This window comes from Leptidea sinapis, chromosome 39 (assembly GCF_905404315.1).
Source record: "Leptidea sinapis chromosome 39, ilLepSina1.1, whole genome shotgun sequence".
In the NCBI taxonomy this organism is placed as follows: Eukaryota; Metazoa; Arthropoda; class Insecta; order Lepidoptera; family Pieridae; genus Leptidea; species Leptidea sinapis.
In genome coordinates, this window is record NC_066303.1 from 3,219,611 (window position 1) to 3,240,968 (window position 21,358).

The 21,358-nt window shown below is 36.0% G+C and overlaps 1 protein-coding gene across 1 annotated transcript in view; it reads left to right on the forward strand.

The window, feature by feature from the left end:
* Window positions 1–13,374, forward strand: part of LOC126976166 (RNA polymerase-associated protein Rtf1) — a 33,508-nt gene extending 20,134 nt beyond the window's left edge. The window contains exons 15-19 of the mRNA XM_050824397.1: window positions 1,698–1,866; window positions 3,654–3,752; window positions 5,361–5,459; window positions 6,576–6,699; window positions 7,488–13,374. Of these exons, the coding sequence (XP_050680354.1) occupies window positions 1,698–1,866; window positions 3,654–3,752; window positions 5,361–5,459; window positions 6,576–6,699; window positions 7,488–7,594 (598 nt within the window). The 3' untranslated portion in view covers window positions 7,595–13,374. The remainder of the gene's footprint in view (window positions 1–1,697; window positions 1,867–3,653; window positions 3,753–5,360; window positions 5,460–6,575; window positions 6,700–7,487) is intronic.
* The last annotated feature ends 7,984 nt before the right edge of the window (window positions 13,375–21,358 follow it).

The window sequence follows — 21,358 nt, forward strand, 5'->3', positions numbered from 1 at the left end:
ATAAATTATATACATTTATCGCCTATTACAAAGTTTGACAGATTAAATTATAATTAAATAATAACGGCCGAAGACAGCAAGCGTCGCAAATATGATGGTCTCAGTGAGTCATACATCTTTGTGCCGTTTGGTGTCGAGACACTTGGCCCGTGGGGCACAGAGGCGCGGAGAATGTTTAAAATACTATCTTCGCGCCTCAATAAGGCTACTGGAAACCCAAGCGCTGGCAGCTATTTCGGTCCACGGATCAGCCTTGCTATCCAACGCGGTAATGCTACCAGTATTATTGGTACGCTTCCACGTAATTAAAGTTCTAATTTTATGAAGTCATAGTATTGTAAATATAGTTATAAGATTTGTTTTGTTCAAATAAATGGTGTTTCTTTCTGAAAAAAAAAATAACGGTAATAATAATATATATATTGTTTTAACTATTATGATGATTATATTAAGAAAAGGAAAAGAGGTCCTGAATAATGTGTGCTTGTGATGTGCATATAGTGTGTATGAATGTGTGTGATGTAATTATATGAGTGAGTATGTTAGGGTAGTGTTCTGAGTATGTGAGAGTGTTGTCGTAAGTGTTAAGTCTAATGGTAATAATAGTATATATAATATATAAAAGTACAAGAATAATAATTATGAAGGATTTGCCTGTGCAATTGCTGGTGAATTTATCAATACGAATAACATACATCATGGCCTACTGGCCAGAGGCTCCTTTGCACAGGATGCCGGCTAGATTATGGGTACCACAACGGCGCCTATTTCTGCCGTGAAGCAGTAATGTGTAAGCATTACTGTGTTTCGGTTTGAAGGGCGCCGTAGCTAGTGAAATTACTGGGCAAATGAGACTTAACATCTTGTCTCAAGGTGACGAGCGCAGTTGTAGTGCCGCTCAGAATTTTTGGGGGTTTCAAGAATCCTGAGCGGCACTGCATTGTAATGGGCAGGGCGTATCAATTATCATCAGCTGAACGTCCTGCTCGTCTTGTCCCTTATTTTCATAAATAAAAAAAAAATTAAGGATAGCAGAACAGACATATTCTGTCGGGCGTGCCATCATCCTGGTGACTCCATCAGACATAATTATTATTTCCGGTTTTTCAAGTCTGGCCAATGGAGAGTAATTATTTGCACAGACACAACAATTAGCCAGTATTATCTATCAGCAGCTTGCTCTTCGATACAATCTTGTGTATTTACAAGTATACTCCGGAGCCACTTCTGGAAAACAGCCCTGCAAAGCTATACTTGGACCAATCATCTCGCACAGAACTATCATTGCTAATAAGCCTGACAAATTGTCGAAGTATCCTCGTGTGCTAGGTCTAGATACCTAGAACACGAGGTTACTGATATGTGGGATGTTGATGGAACTATAATTGTCCCAATAGTCGATTCCGTAAACGGTCTTATAGCAAAGAGCCTCGACCATCATCTCAATAGGCCCTTGTTGAATAACTGGATTTAGGGTCAGATACAGAAGGCAGCTATTTTGGGAAAGGCACACATCGTGTGGAAGTTCCTCGGTCTGTCGCCCTAACCACCGGCGGACTTGTAGTGAACCTACGCCGGTCGGATTCAATTTTTTATATTTACATTGTTTTTTTTTTTTAATAAGATTCAACTGTGATAAAGAATAATAATAATAAGTAATATAAAACAGTAAATTTTGAACTCATTTTTATTTTCAGAGGCGACGATGAACTTGTAATGGATCTGAACGCAAAGCTGCAAGAGTTAGAAGACAGAGCCAGTCAACTGGACAAGACCAGGACATCTTCCATCCAGAGTATATCATACATTAACAACAGGAACCGGAAACTAAATGTGGAGACTGCTGAAAAGGCTATCATGGAAGAGGTGAGATTTGAAGTGAATACTTGTTGAGGCAAGCTTAATAATTTATTTTGAATTTGTAATTATATTATGCAATCACCTCAACAAAATTAATCCCGCTTTCTTATTGCTTCATATTGGATTTGGTTAGATCTTGAGCTTGGTCAACGACAAAGTACTGATGAGTAAGGGTCAAGTATGGGTCAAAAGACATTATATTTTCTTTAAATTGATTCCTTTAGAAATCGTTTTATTGTCATTTCTAACACTACCACCGCTGCGGAAACAAATGGCGGTCTGAGAGAAGAAGCGGCGCAAGAAACTTCCAGCAATCATTTTTGCGCTCTTTTTAATAAAATATACAATGTTGTACTGTCATTGTTATTGCTATAAAATAATCATAATCTAGTCCCAGGCTGTCCGATCGCTTAGATATTCAGCTGTGGAGTAGAAGGATTTACAACAGAGGCATTTTTATTAAAACATTTAAATAAAAATTCTTATCAAAAATAAATTGTTGGTATCGGTACATAACTATCTATTTCTCAGGATAGGGTTAATCATGCTCGCTTAAATGTCATTGCTTGCGGCAGCGTCGTGGGGACGTTCCTTACCTTACCTGAAGTATGGCCCCGGGAAGCGATGGCTGGTCCATGCTTAATGCTCGTGAACGTGTGCGCTACTTGTACTAGCTGAATAATCCTGTCGTCTAGAACCTAGCACTTGTTTCTTAAATTTAAAGCTGTATTTATTGCATCAATTTGTAGATCTAGTATAATATTTACACATACATATATATATATACAACAAGGTAAATTTAAAATGTTCTATAAAAAATTGCTCGGTCCATCAGGTCAAATTTAAAATACAGAGATGGTTACACACACTCACTTTGCAGACATGGAAGCTATTCTTAAAGTGATAGCTTAGCATTCATATAATGTTTAACTTTGTAACATGATTAATCAGATACTCACACCCACCCGTGTGGGTGTGAGTATCACACACAAACACACACACACACAGTGCACTTTTTGACCTTTCGGTTCATATTGTTAACCATAGAATGTAAATTGGTTGCCTACAGGACAGGCTACGCCTAGTGTAGGGACCAAATATGATGTAATATTATGTGATAAAGTGTCTGTATATAATAAATAAATTAATTTTATTTGTGGTTATGAAATTCTTGCCACTTCTTTTTATTTTCATTAAAATTTTTTCTGTAGTGGTGGTAATTGGTAAAATGTTATAACTTTTGACAAAATACTAGCAAAATACATTTATTTATTTACGGTGTGTGTGGATAATGCAACTACTGTAGTCAATAACTTTTGTTTTGTATTAATTAACATTTTCTTTTTTGACTTACTTGTCTGAGGGATTCACTGTTCGACACTTGAGTATTTTGGTTGCATTATTACTTTACACAATATATTTTAATTGAGATGATTTCTATAACGATGGTGTAAATGTTGATTTAAAAGAGTGGCAACGAGTTTCTTGCCACTTCTTGTCATTAAAGCTGAACCTTTTACCAAGTGGCGATTAATGTAAAAAGAAAAGTAAAGTTATAACATTCATAAGTGTCATTTCCGTGACCTACATGAAGTTATTTTGATTTGATTTCATAATATTATGACATGAATGAATAAACCAATTTTGATTTTTTTGCTGCAAACGGGCCATTCTAATGCTGATGGCTGATGGTAATTGATACGCCGTGCCTTTTACGATGCAGTGCCGCTTAGGTTTCTTGAAAAAACCCCAAAAATGCTTGGTAGGTAATGTGTTAAACATTATTGTTACAGATCAAAGCAAATAAGGGCAAGAAGACAGACGACCCCTTCACGAGGAGACACACTAAGCCTGTGATGAACTTCAAGTCACACCAAGGCGGCCGGAGTCAGGTGATTTTAATATACCTATGTCGTAGAAAGTCGCGCCGAGAAGCGAGTACGAAGATGATTCGGTATTCATCTTAGCTCGGGTGTAATCTGTGCGGTGCGAGTGCGGGCGTGAGCGGGCTAGACTTGTTCTTGCTCGGACATCGAAAGGAGCACTCCGATCTAGTACAATCGATGTAACGTACTAGTTCAGACTCATAGTAGTTTTGTGGTTTATATTTTATTTTCATTCATATTACGACAGGCGACTGGTAATATATTATAATTACACACAGATTTTTTTATGGAATAGGAGGACAATCGAGCATACGGGTCACCTGGTGTTAAGTGATCACCGCCGCCCACATTCTCTTGCAACAGCAGAGGAATCACAAGAGCGTCGCTGGTAAGCGTAATATAAGATATATGTATATATATATATATATATATATATAATATAAGCGCTGTAATAATCTTTTAATATAGTTAAGTAGGTAAGTAAATAGACATAAATTCCTACAAATAATACAGTGGCGACCGCACAACACATTAGAAAAACTAAAATAGCCAGTATTTCTATAAAGCATTAAGTCCAAATCTACGATGGGAGAGGACCGCTGAAGTTACATTTGTCTTACTCACTGCTATGTCCTATGCATATATTTGCGTTGTATATTCCGGTCTGTCGGAGTGGAGTCGGACATCTTTACTGTACTATAATGTACTAGATGAACGAAGTCCTATAAGCTGAAGGAATAATTCATTCTCATTCTGTATCAGGAATTAATTTCTAATAGCACGTGACCTAAACAAGTCTACCGTGCGGTAGATCGCTACCGTCTAGTCGTCGACTAGTCGATGAACTAGTTCAAATCGTGGACTCTATTTCACCTTCGACAGTATTGTAGACGCTAGACAAGACAGTATAATACAAGTTAACGTTGCGAGACGGAATGACCGAATCGACTGTATGGGCTCGTCGCAACTGCCGTGGGTCAGAATAGACTGTGTTAATTCGTAATAATGACATGAATAAATGAATAATATTAAAATTTTAATTATAATAATTTAAAAGTAATGAAGATTCTACTAGCTAAATTAAGCGGTTACAAACTTAGCGTAAAACCAATTGACATGAGGGTGGGTCAGGGATTGGAAATAATAAATCCGTTAAAAAGTAAATGTCTGCCCTGTTTGTTGCTCTGGTCGGCTGCGGTACCTTTAGCAGACTACACCGCAACAAACACTAGTACTCTTCTATCTTGTTCTTTCTTCTTAATCACTTTTCACTTTTTACTACCACTTCTTCTTTTCCATTTTCACTTCTGAGTCTAAACTAGAACTTAGAGTGTTTTGTTTTAAGTATATTATATATAGTATATATATTTGTTTTAAGATTTTATCGTACAATAAAAAATTATAATTAAATAGCCTGAGGGTGTGTGCTCTATTTACAGTCTGTGGTATTATCATTAAGAAAATTATTTATCTAATAGTAATCTTTACCACACAAACGTTTTTTAACAATTCTTTTAAATTTCGTGACACAATGACCTTCTTGTATCACTTCTGGTTGTACTTAGACATTGTAATTATATTACTGTCATCTCACAGAGTGATTGTATAATATAGGAGCTCGAAAGGAAAGAAATCGAAGCCGAGGCGCAGAAGCAGAGAGACGAAGAGGAGAGAGAGATTGAGAGACAAGAGAGGGAGAAGGAGAGATTGACGGTAAGTTGTTAAGAATCTCTAAATGTACCTGTAAATGTAATTACCTGCTGTATTGTGAAACAGGTCAAAATGTATAACAATTATACCTTAACTATAGCTATGTTTAAACTACACCTTTTCGTAAATGTCTTCATATTCATGTGAATGAAGACTGCGTCATTTAATTCCTGCCGAAAAGTTGTTTTCAATCCATTTCTAATTTATGTTTCCTTTCCAAAAACGAAAATTCGTCTGACCTATTACATTTTATACCAATACAAACAATGTAACAGCCTTTTAGTCCGGTCAATTTAGACATTCGAAGTTACATATAGTCCCAACAAGCTGAAAATCAGTGAAATTGTTCAAAACATAATTATAAACAATGTTTAAAAGTTCCCCATCATTCCCGTGTATGGAAAAAAAATATTCAAGGTCAAAGGTCAAAAAAAATGAGTTAACGCGATTTTCAGCAAAACGGTAACTTTATCACAAAAGTAGGCTTGGACAAAAATTGTAGATCATAAAATTATCTATAAAAATGTATCAATACTTTTTTCTTACGAGCCACCGATTCTGAGATATAACGATTCAAAAAGTTATAAAAGTTGTTATCGTCATAATATGCACACGTTTCCACGCCACCTATGAGGTAGTGTACTTAGCGCGTTTTAATTACTTTGTGAATCGTTATATCTCAGAATCGGTGGCTCGTAAGAAAAAAGTATTGATACATTTTTTATAGATAATTTTATGATCTACAATTTTTACACGATAATGCGTGCATTTTTTAGAATTGATTTTGGCTAGAAGTGTTGTATAAAGTATCTACTATGTTTCAAAATTAAAAAGCTATCTATCATGTATAAAAAGGCACAAGACTCTTTTAAATCCAAAATTAACTGCTTCATCATTGTACAAATATTTTTAATATAATTTGAAGCATGGCAATGAAATACTCAAACAGTTCAATTTATTGTAATACATAAGTGAAAAAATTTAATGGAAAAGGATGTAGCTAAATCTTTTTGTGGAAACAAAAATCGGTTGACCCGACCAAGCTCACAATGGTCGGTGGTGGGTGCAGATCGTGTAGAAAGCTCTTTATTAATATTTTGTAAACCCTTTTGTTATTAGCAACCTCAACTCTCGCCAAGCGACGTGGAAGTACCTCACAGAGAAAAAAACTCTAGTGATAGCACAAGTTTGTACTCTTTGCATGACTTCGATATCAACATAGACATCGACCTGCCCGTTGCGAGTAAGTATTTTGCTACTTTTATGTCATTAGAAAGTGTTTAGTTGATTTAACACACAGCTATTGAAAACGAGCGCACGTTCAGGTGGTGTATTTACAAATAAATACAAACCTCACACGGTTTTTAAGTTTAGCCATCTAGTGAAATAATTTGCCATATTGTGCAAATAATTAACCATAAATTGTAGTTGCACAATACAACTTACAGTGCAATCAATTAAGCTTACCAGTGGAAGGCTCCTTTGCACCGGATGCCGGCTAGATTATACCACAACGGCGCCTATTTCTGCTGTGAAGCAGTTATGTGTAAGCATTACTGTGTTTCGGTCTGAAGGGCGCTGTGGCTATAATAGGCAGGGCGTATCAATGGCCATCAACTGAACGTTCTGCTCGTCTTGTCTCTTGTTTTCATTAAAGAAAAGGTAACACGAAGTTAGCCATAAGCACCGTGATTCGTTGCTTATTCTGTACTGTCTACGATGCAAGTAGTATACTGGAGTTAAAATACGGTTACAGATAATATTGCTGAGACATATTTGCCAAACCATCTATTTCATTAAAATATTTATATATACCTAGCTGAGTTTTACTTTACAATATTGTAGCCACATATTGCTGTAAGAAACAGAAATAAATTTTCCCAATATTGATTCCTTTAGAATCCTTTTTTGTATCCATTAAAGAACTACCAACGACGAATAAGTGTCGGTCTAAGATAGAAGAGAAGGCTGAAGAAGCTCTCGTAGTATTCTTTTTTTTTGCTTTAATAGTAATAATGAATTGACTTACAGAAGCTGTGTCCTCACAACCGAAGCAAATATCGACGAAAGTGAAAGAGAGTGGGCCGAAGCGATCGTTAAATCTAGACGAGTATAAGAAGAGGCATGGCCTTATATAGTTGTTGTATAATTTGTATGTGACTAGGCTAGCGAAATGACCGTGAATCAAAATGAGGAGGAAATGCTCGTATTGTTTTTTTTCTTTATTTAATTTACATTGAAAAAGCTTTTGCTTGGAATAATTGGCCATTTTTAAATGATTACCCGCACTATTGGAATTGAATTAAATTTAATGTGTACCACAACTGGAGAGTTGAAAAAAGAAGAATTTATGCCATGCGTCATCGTACGGTCGGCTTACAAATTTAATTCGTTATTATTTATTATTTCCTAAAACGGCTTCATTCGACTGTAAAATGGGGTCAGACTTTTTTTTGGGGCGCAAACGGGCGAAAGGCTTACGTGGTGAGTCAACAGCCCATGGACATACGCAACACGAATGGTCAAGAAATGTGTTCTTTAAGATGGGAGTATGAATCGAATCTTGAAGCTGCCTAAGTCGTATCGGTATCGTGTAAGTCGTAAATTTGTCATATAATATATATTTTTTATAATATTAGTAATAGTTTTGAGTAAATTGATAATTATCAGCATTATTACATTGCAAGTAAGCCTTTGCTGACAAAAAGAAAAGGCTAACAGGCCTGACGAACTCTGTTTTATTTTTATTATTTATTTTATCAATATAACTTATAACGACATAAATAATTCCTCGCCTAAAGACGTGACGTTTATCAGCGAGATGCAGTAATTAATTTTATACATAACCTAGCAGTGCACAAATTTGATCTTAAGGTTATAATTTAGGTAAAATGAGAATAACCACATATGGTACCCATACCTAACCTATACCTCGTTATACGTGTATATTGCCATGGCCTTATGTGGCTTTATCAATAGTAAAATAAGACAAAACTGATGAAGTTGGTGAATACAAAATTTCATCTAAATCGTCCAGGTAGGTAGTTCAGTGAAAAATAGAAGAATAGAAAAATGCTAGATATTTATTTTAGAACACGGTCATTTTGTGGCCTGGTCAAGTGTGAGTGAGATTACATATGACGGCGAATAGTGTAAGTATCGTATAAAATTATAGTTTTGAATAGATAATTATGTATAATGCGAATTAAAGCTCGGTAATCTAGTTAGTTACAGCTGTCGCCAACTTTCGTTGCACTCGGTACGACAATTTTTCATTTAATTACAATGGTTTATACGTGACCACGCTGCCGGTAAGTTTTGCGATTCGTCGGGATAAATAAAAGAATTTACGTGTTTTAATAATTTTTAAACTAGTGTCTGAGCTCTGATTGGTAATTGATAAATGATTAATGGGCTGATGCTACAAGAAAACGATTGAACCGAAACTGTGAAGGATATGACGCCTAACACGGAGAGAGAGAGATATACTTTGAAAACAGGCTTGAAAAGTCTTGTCTTCCCCGAGATATCTTAACAAGAATGATCATCAAAATTTGATTTTCACCTTACAGTATGGCTCTTTTAACATATTTTGTATAGGACGTAATTCTAAGAAGTCACATTCTGTGACGTCACTACACTATGCTCGTTTGAATTTTTGTTTGAGTTTAAATTATAGTAACTTTAAAACTACTCGCTTACTTAGAGATACTCTTCGTTACTTGTAGCATATAATTAGATTTTTATTGAATTGATAACTTCTTATGGGAGGGCAAACCGCTTCGTAACGTAACGCGTTACGCGGCGCTAGTTCCCTTTCTCTCACGCATACGGCAGCGGTAGGCAGGCTCCTCCTCTCTCACTCTAACCAATTGTTATTTTTATAGGATTAAATAATGTACATATTCAAGAATTGTAACTAAGAATTAAATATATATTATTTTTATTAATAACAAACAATAATCACGTGGTGCTTAGCGATCACCGCTGCCTACTCTCAGAAAGACTACGTCGCCGGCTTTAAGTACCTACTTAAGTTTGTTCTGTAGATTGGTTTCGACATGTACCTACATTTAACAAGTCTGAGTGTCACAAGATTTGGCGATGGCGAATTGTCCTCAAAGATTTTGTAATAATGTTAAGCGATCGATAAAACGTCAATAATCTTCGTTATAATTACTAACAGGACGCATAAGACGTAAGCGTCGAATTGAAAGCCAAAATAATCTTTATACAAATAGGCTTAATCTGGGTGCTTCTAAATCGTCATTAAAAATATTTCATTTAACTAAATAAAATGGTTCTACCATATTATGTTTGGTAAAAGTAGAGCTAATGTGAAGATCAGAAACTGCGTCCAATAATATGAATCATGTTCAAAGTTATGAGCGTTTAAAATATCAAATGTTTCTTAAAAAGTCATAAAAATAAATTATATATATAAATTATCGTACATTGGATGCATCATCTTAATCGTTCTAACCCAGAACGCTCTAATAAAAGGCGAACGCTTTCAGATAGCACATTACAAAAACATCTCTAGCAACAATAAAACACATTAGCCAGTAACCGTTGTGTACGGTATGTTGTGATTTTTACCGACCAATCACGATACGCTGTGATAATTACCCGACCAATCCACAAACAGTACTTTGCGCTTACTCATTTCAGCTGGTTGTCTGAATTGTTAGCAATATTAAAGCTGAACTGAAATGAAATTTATTTATTACTTCGATTACAGTATACATTTGAGATCTTAAATTTATTGTAGTGTTTTCTATTCGGCTAATTTAAATAACCATGCAAAAAGTTTACTAAGTCGTAAGACTTTAAGCTGAGATCTATAGAGCGAACTCAGACTTTGCTCAGACTTTACTTACGTTAAACTTAGCTTAGTTCCAGCTTAGCGCAATCCTTGATTTGATATTTATACTCATTTGACAGCTGAGATTATGCTAAGCTTAAGATATGACAGACCAATAGAAAGTCGAGCGCGCGATTCATTATAAAATTCAATAGAAAGTATATTTATTTATTTATTCGGAAGCCCAACAATCGCACACTAATACATAACTTACATACAAAAATAAAAAATATATATATCTAAGTGTACAGATAACTTACAGGGTTACACATCTTTCATTATCTGTTACCTTCTCGACTATACTATACAACTTGTTTAAAGTTAAATATTATGTTAAAATTAAAATTAAGTCTAATACAAAACAACAGCATTTACATCTTATAAATTTTAGTACATTTATTTATAAATGTTGTAAACCCATCTGCACCAATGTCCAAGTCTGGTATTTTATTTAGGTACTCATTATATTCTCTTGCCATTCGCTCGATTGGAGAATTTTTACCCAGGTTTGTATTTACTTTCATTAGTGTAAAAAATGGACGTTGGCTTCGAGGGGCACTTCGAGGTACATAAATACAGAATTTCGTCAGCAAATATATTCTAAATTATAACAGTATCCATAACTTATTTGATTATTAATTTTATTGAAATAAGTGGAAATCAATGGCTGATTTATGTGGAATGCGGACTTGTTAACTTATTTGGTTTGAGAAACGGCACGCATTTTAAGATGAGTGACAGCTATGGGTGACAGCAGACAGTTTATTATACGGGAATTTTAAAACGTCGAACAGCAGCAGCTGTTGTGATGACGCATGGAATTGTTGATCTCCTTTTTGTTCGGCTTATAGCCTGAGATTTTCCAAAGTCGTCGTTATGGTGGACTTAAGCTTAGCTGGCACTCAAAGACAAGTTTATAAATAAAAAAGTGTGTGTGTACTTATGTATGCAACAAGAAGTTTTACTTCTTTGGCCTAACAAAGCAAAAATCTTGCAACGATGGCTTTGACAATTAATTAATAAATTACTTATGAGGCTGTACGGGCTTGAACCCTTTGCCGTTCCTAATAATGGACGAAGAAACAAAAAAAAATTACGAATGTCGCAAATGAAAATTTTAGGAACCAACTTCAACCAGTTACTTTTGTGATACAGTGATGCGCGCGCATCTTAAAATTTCACTCTCATAATTTTTTCATAACGCGCCTAAAGAAGTATAACTTCAATATAGTCTGAGTACGTTCTATAGATTTGAGCCTAAGAGTCTATTGGGTCATATCAGAAAATAATTGATTCACTTTCACTATTCACTACATATATAAGTACTATCAGCCATCATCTAAAAATCGTACTCCCAAATCTATGAAAGGTTATTTTCTGATTTACGCTCTGTACGGCTTTTGCCAACTAATATGTTGATAACCTAAATGAATCATTTTATTATGAAAGACACCTTTAACCATTACCACTTAACTTTGCAACATACATTTCTTTCAATCCCGCAAAGTTTACTTTCACTTGTGCAGATTATATATATCTATAGTAATAATTTAACCCATTAATGGCCGTTCCCAATATTCAGTCTATCGACGGTAACTCACCTTATCCGTACACTCTGTCTGTCAACGGGAGGACGTATAGCTTACCAGCGATAGAAATTTGTATGGAAGAATAAGACGATACGAATGACTTATCGGGAATATTGGGTCAGCTTCAGATTATTGACAAGTAATTACTGACAGTAGAAGGTAGTAATTTATCTCTTATCTGAAGATAGTATATTGGGAACGGCCGTTAAAATCACGTGATAATTGAGGTATTTGTACTCATTCTAATTCTATTTATTGAAACAACCAATTATACTAGCCGCTAGTGGTCAATTAATTTTAAAGAAATAAAATTATCGAAGTAGGTACTCGCATGATCTTAAGATCGTGACTCATACTAAAGACGAGTCCCAAGCGAGCGATATTCGACTTAATAATGTATTAGTCTTAGATTAAGGATAGGTCTCCGCTGCGCTCCAACTAGATACTGCACTACCTAAGAACAATAGCTTTTTTATTACGGCAACTATTAGATGCTTGTGTGCGTGGCATCTTGACATTCAATGGAATATTTCAAACAATGCTTCGTGTTATTTTACATTGAAATTAATAAAATACAAAATACTGATGATATGTGATCGTCACACATTGTTAGAGACTGGCTCGAGTACGTCCAATTGGGCGTAGTATAAGTTGCTGAACCTGCGACTATGCCTGCGGTATCTAGTTGGAGCGCAGCGGAGACCAATCCTTAATCTAAGGTATTAGTTTAGTTTAATTTAGTTGTACCAGTGACACGTTATGAAAGCTGTTTCGACATTTACGTGCATATCGTCTGTAAAAGAAAACTTGGCAACAAACAGATAGAGACAGAAATACGCGCCATATTAATACCGCAGTGTTGCGTTACTTTGTCTTTAATATCGCTAGATCCGCTTTTCTTTTTTTTCTCTCTCCCGCACCCTGTCTATGGGCCAAACTATCACTTATGTTTTTTTTTAATTGTATGGGATGCGAGTCCATATTCCGCGCCTATCACTTGACATAATATTCGTTATAGTTAATTGTTCATATTTAACTGCCCATAAAATATAGTAGTCTATTGCTTCTCGCATCATTCAATATTTTTTATGAGTAGTAGTAGATACTTTATGAGAGAACAAATATCGAAACGCCATTATAGCGTGTTGCTTAGTTTAGTGTTTATTAAGTATTTTTATGTTGTCCTTACTGTTACAAAAAACTAACTGTTTAAACTAATTAAGTTGTAACTAATTTACAATCGAGTAGTAGTATTTTGGCAATAATTTTGTCTTTAAGTGTACTTATAACAAACAGCCTTACATTATCGATTAAATTAGAATTGCCTTTACTATATAGTGTAGATGCCATTTTTATTGTATTAATAAAATGTTTTCATTGTATTTATTTTAAATACAATTTATTTATATTTGTATTAATAAACTGGAACACCGCAAGAGTGGAATTAAATGATGATAACTTTGAATTATTTGTTTCATTGTTTGGCAAATTCGTTAGTAGCCCTGGAGGAAAATATTATTTAAGTATTGTACATGTCGGGCACAGGTGTAAACACCCCCTACCGACTAAAAACCTCCTCTGTGCAGATAGCCCTAAAAAAACGCCTTTTACAGCGAAGGCGGCGCGGCGTAAGGGTGGGTACTAAATAGCTTTTATATGTACTGCCCTTATATTCGATGAGTAGGAATTTATTTATTTATACTTTAATAAAACGGCGTAAGCCAATTACAATATTAAAGTAAGAATTAATTACAAACTACACAAATAATAGTTAGTAAATACAAAGTTTACTGTAAATAACTAACAATTAATTAACATCCAAATACCGTTCATCCATTCCTCACACAAAAACGCAAGCACTCTGTTAAAATCGTCTGCCAACCATCCGCAAATAAATCACAAGCAGGGTTGGCTTCGAGAAGAGCGTTGAGAGCAGAGAGAGACCTCGGTATAGGTGAGTTGGTGCGAGCCACAGTACGATGTGTCGGACTTGAGAACAATCTATGCTTGCGCCTCGAACAGTAATTGTCCGGTACAAAGATTCTACATAGCTCAACATGCAAACTCGGCGCATCTATATCACCTCTGAGAACTCTGCACATAACTGTGAGCTGCTGTCGTTTTCGCCTAACCTCGAGGGAGTTGTAGCCTAATGTACCCAGAAGAAATTTTGTGGGATACACCTGGATACTAATCCATGCGTACGTTTGTAAAGGTACTTAAGAAAAGTTTTTTGCACCTTTTCGAGAAGGAGTACCTTCATGCGGATTCCACACACACATAGCTGTTTCTAGCTTGCTGCGCACTTAAGCACCAAATAAAAGCTTTATGACTGGTTCAGATGTAAAATACCCAGAATTCCTCAAAAAAAAAAAGCCTAAAATTCTATAGGATTCCTTGGCCAGAGTGGTAATATGATCATGGAAGGTTAACTTTCGATCGAATGTGACACCCAGGTCTTTGATAGTTTCTGGTCGAGATATCGAATCACCACCAATTTTATAATCCAACTCTATTGGGCACCACTTTCGACCGAAAGTCATGGCATAGCATTTGGACGTATTAAATGCCATACGGTTCCTCAAGCTCCACTGGAACACAGCTTGCACATCATTTGAAGAGTTTCAGGTCATCAGCATAAAGGAGACACCGAGAATTATCAAGCACTTCTGGAAGATCATTTATCATTAAAAGAAACAGAAGAAGCCCCAGTATCGATCCCTGACTAACCCCAGATCGCGTGTGGTAATGATTGGATTCGAACAGACCAAGACGGACATATTGTTGATGGTCACGCAAGTAGTCTGCGATAAGTAGGAGAAGTCTCGGTGCAAAGCCAATAGCGCTAAGTTTTTGCAACAATATGTCATTATTGACCCTGTCAAATGCTTTCTGGAAGTCAAAGTAGAGCACGTCAACCTGAGAACCACGATCTAGTTTGTCCGAGATAAAATCAACTAGTGACAACAAGTTAGTGTCTACAGATCTTTTCGGTCTAAAACCATGCTGCTCGCCACAAATGTATTTGTCCACTTGCGCGTATATGTAGTTGTGAATAATGCTTTCAAATACCTTTGCGGGCGAAGACAACACTGCAATAGGACGGTACTCTTCAACATTCGATTTATCAGAGCTTTTTGGTACTGGGGTAACTCTCAACAACTTCCATTGGGACGGATATTCTCCCGATTCCAAGGCAAGATTGAAAATATGACAAAGAGGCATACAAAAGTTCATTTTTGCTGGCCTGCAGTTCTAAAGCCAGCTTTAGAACTGCAGAAGAGGAATACAATCCGGTCCTACGGAACTGCTCTGCTTCAACTTGTTGATTCCACCTATGACATCATCAGGTGTAATATGAAAGATGTTTACATAATTGCTGTCATACGTCCTATCGAAACCATAAGCTTCATCTGTATCGAGTACAGGTACATCTGGCAAAAATGTGCTTGAAAAAAAGTTGGCGAAAGCATCTGCAGCAGCAACACCTGAAAAAGTTTGCCCCTCAAAAGTCACACTAGGTTCAAATCCACCTTTGATGCGAAGGCTTGAAACGTGATGCCAAAAACCGCGAGGGTTGGCTTTGATGTTAACTTCAATATACTTAATATAGTCGCAATAGGATGACTCTATTCGGGTTTTAAGATCTGCTCGAAGTTCTGACAATCTTCTGTATATTTCTGGTGAGTTAGAACATTTCCATAATCTATGCAACTTCATCTTACACTTGATATCTCGGATAATATCACTCGTAAACCAAACGGGGTAACGTTTACAATGGCATTCTTTACGTCATTTCCTAGGCATGCACTGGTCAAAGATATTATAAACGGATTTATAAAAAAATTCAGTTGCATCTCTCACAGTATGTGCCTCCAGAACTGTACGCCAAGAATTTGCCTCGATTAATGCAGAAAAAAGCTCATAATCGCATCGACTAAAATTCCAGTCCCTGCAAGGATTTATATTAGATGGCACAAGAAAATTTGAACGGCGACACATCGAGCTTGACTTCAATCTCTAATGGTGGATGATACGCGTCGGGCAGAACTATACCTTCAGCAGTTATAACACGCACCCCTCCACACACATCGCTCTCTCGAACCAGAATTACATCAAGCATACCTCCAAACATATTTTTGATAATGTTGTTCTCAGACAGATTACAATATGATAAAAAATAACAATAATAATTATTAATATTTACGGATGCACTATTTAAATTGAGATCACCTAATATTAGAACTGGTGCTTTTAACACAGTAATTGTGTGCTCCACCTTACAAAACCACTCCATATAATCACAGTCTCTAGCACTAGGTTTAATGTATACAACACAAACGTAGAACCGATGACCATGCCGGGAAAAGGATGCCCAGAGATCCTCACCATTGTCGGTCTCCAGTTCATGGCATCTGCTCAATATGACAGGGGAACGGGCAGCAAGCGCCACACCACCACATGGCGTGTCTCTATCTCTGCGTAGAATACTCCAATTTGCACATTCAAGCTCAGAAGTCTCCACAGAGCCATCAAGAAATGTTTCCGTAGCGGCTACAATATCACAATCATTCATTGCTAAATTATTCCGCCACATACGCAATTTCGTTTTCAGACCGCGGACGTTCTGATAGAAGATTTTAACGGTTTTATGACGACTACGCTGAACGAAAGGGCTGTTTCTTGCCTCTAGTAACAGGAACCTTGGTAGCGTCATTGATTGTTGCCTTCTGGTGGGTAACCCAAGCCTTAATTCTGGCGTTTATGGGCCAGGCTTCAACTGAAAAACATACCTCATAAGCTGCCACAGGTATACCAATCTTGTAGGACCTATAATCTCCTCTTGGGTTCAATTCCTGTACTGTACAAGTACCGGTGGGGCAAAGCTGACGAAGATACTCTCTTACATCTTCAACACACGACTCCATGTTCCACAAGTGCATGTATTTACGAGGCTCCACTGCTTTGAGATTTGTACTAGCTGGACCGGCAGTGCCGCATAACGAAGCTGGTCGACGACTTTTCCTTACAACTTCTATCCACTGGTCATCATCAGGGTCGTTACAAGAAGCCGCTGGAACATTCGAGTCATGTACTGCTGGTTGCGATACTTTTGCATTAGCCTTATTGGTCGATGGACAATGAGAAGGTTTTGGTGGCAGATGCTGAACTTTGCTGCAAGCTTTACCATGATAAGAGTCGCGACGTTTCCTGTTCTTTTTAAGATTTGCAGAGTGAACAACCGTGGCAGCGCTAGGCTCACATTGTGGCTGCTCAATAACACTGACAAAATTCTGTCGTGCAAAATTTATGTTTGCGATACTATTGTCTATTATTCGCGAGGTGTACACATCAAGCTTGTTTCCAATAGTTGCAAATACAGACACAACCTTGTCAACACGATCCTTTAACTCGGTGACTTCTTGCCTTAAAAGATAAACTTCGCGAGAAAGTTGATTCGTATCATCAGTTTCGAAGTAGGTGTCATCCGTGCCTTGGGAACCATTTCCGACGTGGTTCTTCTTTCGAATAGTTATATTTGAGCTATCCATGCTGCTAGTAAAGTTGCTCAAATAAATGAAATGAAAAAGAAAATAGAAAAAAACAAAAATAAAAATTCAAGATTCCGGTGGCTCGATCGCCGTACTCCGGGTATCAAAGTGTTACAACTAAACGATTGAGCTAACCGTGACTTGGCTCTAGGAATGAAAAATTCAATTGCATATGGCTTATGACAAATTATTGTCAGAAAGTATTGTACACAATAGTCTTTAGTATCAATAACGAAACGTACAGTTTAGAAGTACCCTCGCTATTATTTACTCACTTGCGAACATTAATTACTTTAAAACTGAGATTAATCCACGATTTTTGCATTGAACTAATTATAACGCACTATTGTTACTATTAAGGCTTCACTTTAGACACAATTCAATCAATCATGTAACTAATAAGATATTTTCTTAATTTTTGAGGACGACAGTCCATAACCTTGATTCGCCATGATGACAATATACAAATTCGAGTCTTCAGTGTATAAAAAATTACATACTTATTAGAAAGAAAGTAAAACATTTATTTAGATACACTCACAAATAACAAAAAATAAAGTATGTATATTAAAAAAAAATCATAAACATAAATCTGTTACAACGCTGATCTATTGTGAGCCCGCGAAACACATTACCTCAAAGGTGACACGTCGCCTGAATTAAACTAAACTAAACTAAAAAACAAGAACAAACATACAGACTCTAAAAAGTAATAATTATTAAAACAAAATAGTCATAACAAATAATACAACAAAACTGTTTTGTATTTACAAACATACGTAGGTTACCACTCTGAGGCTTAAAGAATTACTGTATATGCCTGTAAGTGAACCGCTGCTCAGCGGAAGAAATAGACGTCGGACAAAAGCTGCACTAGTACATAATTAAGAATAGTAGTTCTTACCATGGTATAGTAATATAGTACGTGGATGCGCCGCAATTATCTGTTCTCTTTTAAAAAATGTTGCTATGGCAGACAACAGTGCAGACACTTCCTGTAAACAGAGAGATACCCATAGAAAAGAGAGGACAGTAAGACCCACTTTACTACCGAGAGTTCCTGGAGGATTAGAGGGAGCCCCCAGCTGCAGACCATCTCTCCTTTAGGACCAGTAGTTCCTAGAGGATTAACGGGGGCCCCCAGCTGCAGACCATCTCTCCTCGGAATCTCAGGTATGTCTGTCTATTGTTTCGCCATAACATTTTTCATTTTTTAATATCATGTTTTCCTCCGCACACGCTAATACACTCCGCCAGGTATCTGTTCCAGTGACAGCTGGGTCACGTGATTAGCCTAAGAATACAGTCTTCATTTGTCATCAGTTGCGATGACTGTTTTCGAATGAAACAACGCTATAGAATTTCTACAGATGTGAGCGACACGACAATAGCGATGAAATAACGTGTTCTTAGAATGACATAATATATAATACCGTGACGTAGTCTAGGCCATCGTGAGAAGAGAATACCAGGTGGTGTATACTATTATTAGAGACCGGATTATATGCATATTGCATATGCTTTTGCATATTTAGTACCTTTTCAGCGGTAGTTGCATATTTTAGAAAAAAAATCATTGCTATGCATATTTACGCTCGATCTCGCCCATCGTTCGATGCTTTTCATAGTACGCCCAAACATTGCACTCAAATAATTCTGCCCAGTTACCTCAGTAGTCGTAGAACGTTCCTTTTCCGGTTACAAAAATTTACGAGTATTAAGCAATCGTAGACACAATTTGTCTACAGAACATTTAGAACAGTACTTAGTAGTACATATTTTTAAAAGTAAATCTTAAATTTCATTGTTACCTAAGTAGGTATATCTTGTAAAAGTTTCTTTCACAAATACGATTGTCAGTACAAGCCTTTATAAAATAAAATAAAAATATGACTTTTTATTTTTTCCTGTTTAATTGTATGCACATTTTGGCCCTTTTTATGGATTTTCGTGCATATTTTAGTTATTTTACTTGCTTATTTTGGGCATTTTTTGTAGCATATAATCCGGTCTCCTAATTATTATAGTACCTATGGTTCTAACTACTCCTGCCATGGACCAAAGAATATGTACATAGTACAAGTACACGGACTTCATGGGATTCAGCAACAGCTTTGAGTGCGTTTAAAAATTTTTCGCGACACGCTATCACTAAACTTATATTTGAAACTACATAGTCGTCGGCAGTATAGGTAGATCGAGACGCGTTTAACAACAAGAGATTTCAGCGGGGGACAGGGCCCATCCCTTGCCTCTTTAACACAGACTGCATACTTTGAATATTTATTAAAATAACTAACATTAAAATACAAACTTTATTTATAATGTTAACACCAGGAATGGACATAAACTGATGATGCCTACTACTCGGCTAAGTCGAGTTAGTACGTCTTTTGTGTGGCGATGTATATGCTTTTACAACAAGATCCCAGAAAATGTTCAAAACAAAAGTATTACGTTATTCAAAAGATTTGAATAAATCTAATAATTTCTTAGGAAAAAACGTTTGTGTGGTAAAGGTTACTATAACATAAATGACTTTCTTAATGATACCACAGATTGGGAATGGAGTGACCGCCCTGAGGCTATTAAATAATAAGTTTAATTGTACAATATTACAAGTTTAATTGTAAACATATTTATTCTATGAAAAAAAAAGCCCGCCGAGTTTGTTGCGCCCATTCTTCTCAGGTCTGAGGCATTCATTTTGGAATGGGTGGTAGATTTTTTGACTTTCAATAAGTGATGTCACATCCTATTTTGAATAAAAATATTTGAATTTGAATTTATTACAAAAGTCAGAAAATCTGTTTTCCATATAAAGCCAATAGTTACAGTTAAGGATATCTATCTACAATGGAGCCTTGTGTCTCGTTCTTTTCTTGTCAGCCTTCATGATTTTGTGTTCAATAATTCAACATAGTTTAATATCATTTTATTATAAACATCGAACCGATATGCTGTTTTATTTCTTAAAAGTACCAGTTTGTATAAATTATTTTTTATCTTCATTACATTTTTTGTATTGTATTATTTTCGTGTTAATTTTTTTTTAAAAAGGCAGAATTAAAAATGATTTTGTTATTATCATTTCATCGATAATTAAATTAAAAGATAAATTTTTAATATTGTGTAATTCAGTTTTATTTTTTTCTTGTGTAAATTTCTCCCCGTAGGCGATTGCATCGACATTAATTTAGGCTGGCAACTCAGGATTGTTTGGAGTGCCAACATGTTGTTCTGCAAATAACAGTATACCAGTGGGAGGCTCCTTTACACAGGATGCCGGCTAGATTATGGATACAACAACGGCGCGTATTTCTATCGTGAAGCAGTAATGTGTAAACGTTACGGTGTTTCGGTCTGAAGGGCATCGTAGCTAGTTAAATTACTGGGGAAATGAGAGATAACATCTATGTCTCATTTAGGTGGGGAGCGCAAATCTACATTTGAGGGGCACTACTGCCGCTCAGAATTTTTCAAGAATCCTGAATGACACTGCATTGTAATGGGCAAGGCGTATCAATTTCCATCAGCTGAAAGTCGTGTTCGTCCCTTATTTTCATAAAAAAATATATCATAAAAAAAAATAGGAACTAGAAATCCTATTTAAAATCGAGATATTAGCGATTTTAAATTTTTATCATGCCGTGAAACATTGTAGTAACTGATTGATAACCTTCATATCATACCAAAAACGAAGTTTTTTTTTAAGTTGGTATAAAAGCTTGCAGTTAGTGTACAAATAAAAGTAATGATCACTTATCGAAGTTCCAAAAAGCTAAAATTATTTCCCGAGCTATACTTTGAACGCAAAGAACATAAATTCAATTAAAGTGAGTATTACCTTTCCAGTCGTAAAATGAATCATGTAGTCATAAAATAAAACGAGGTACA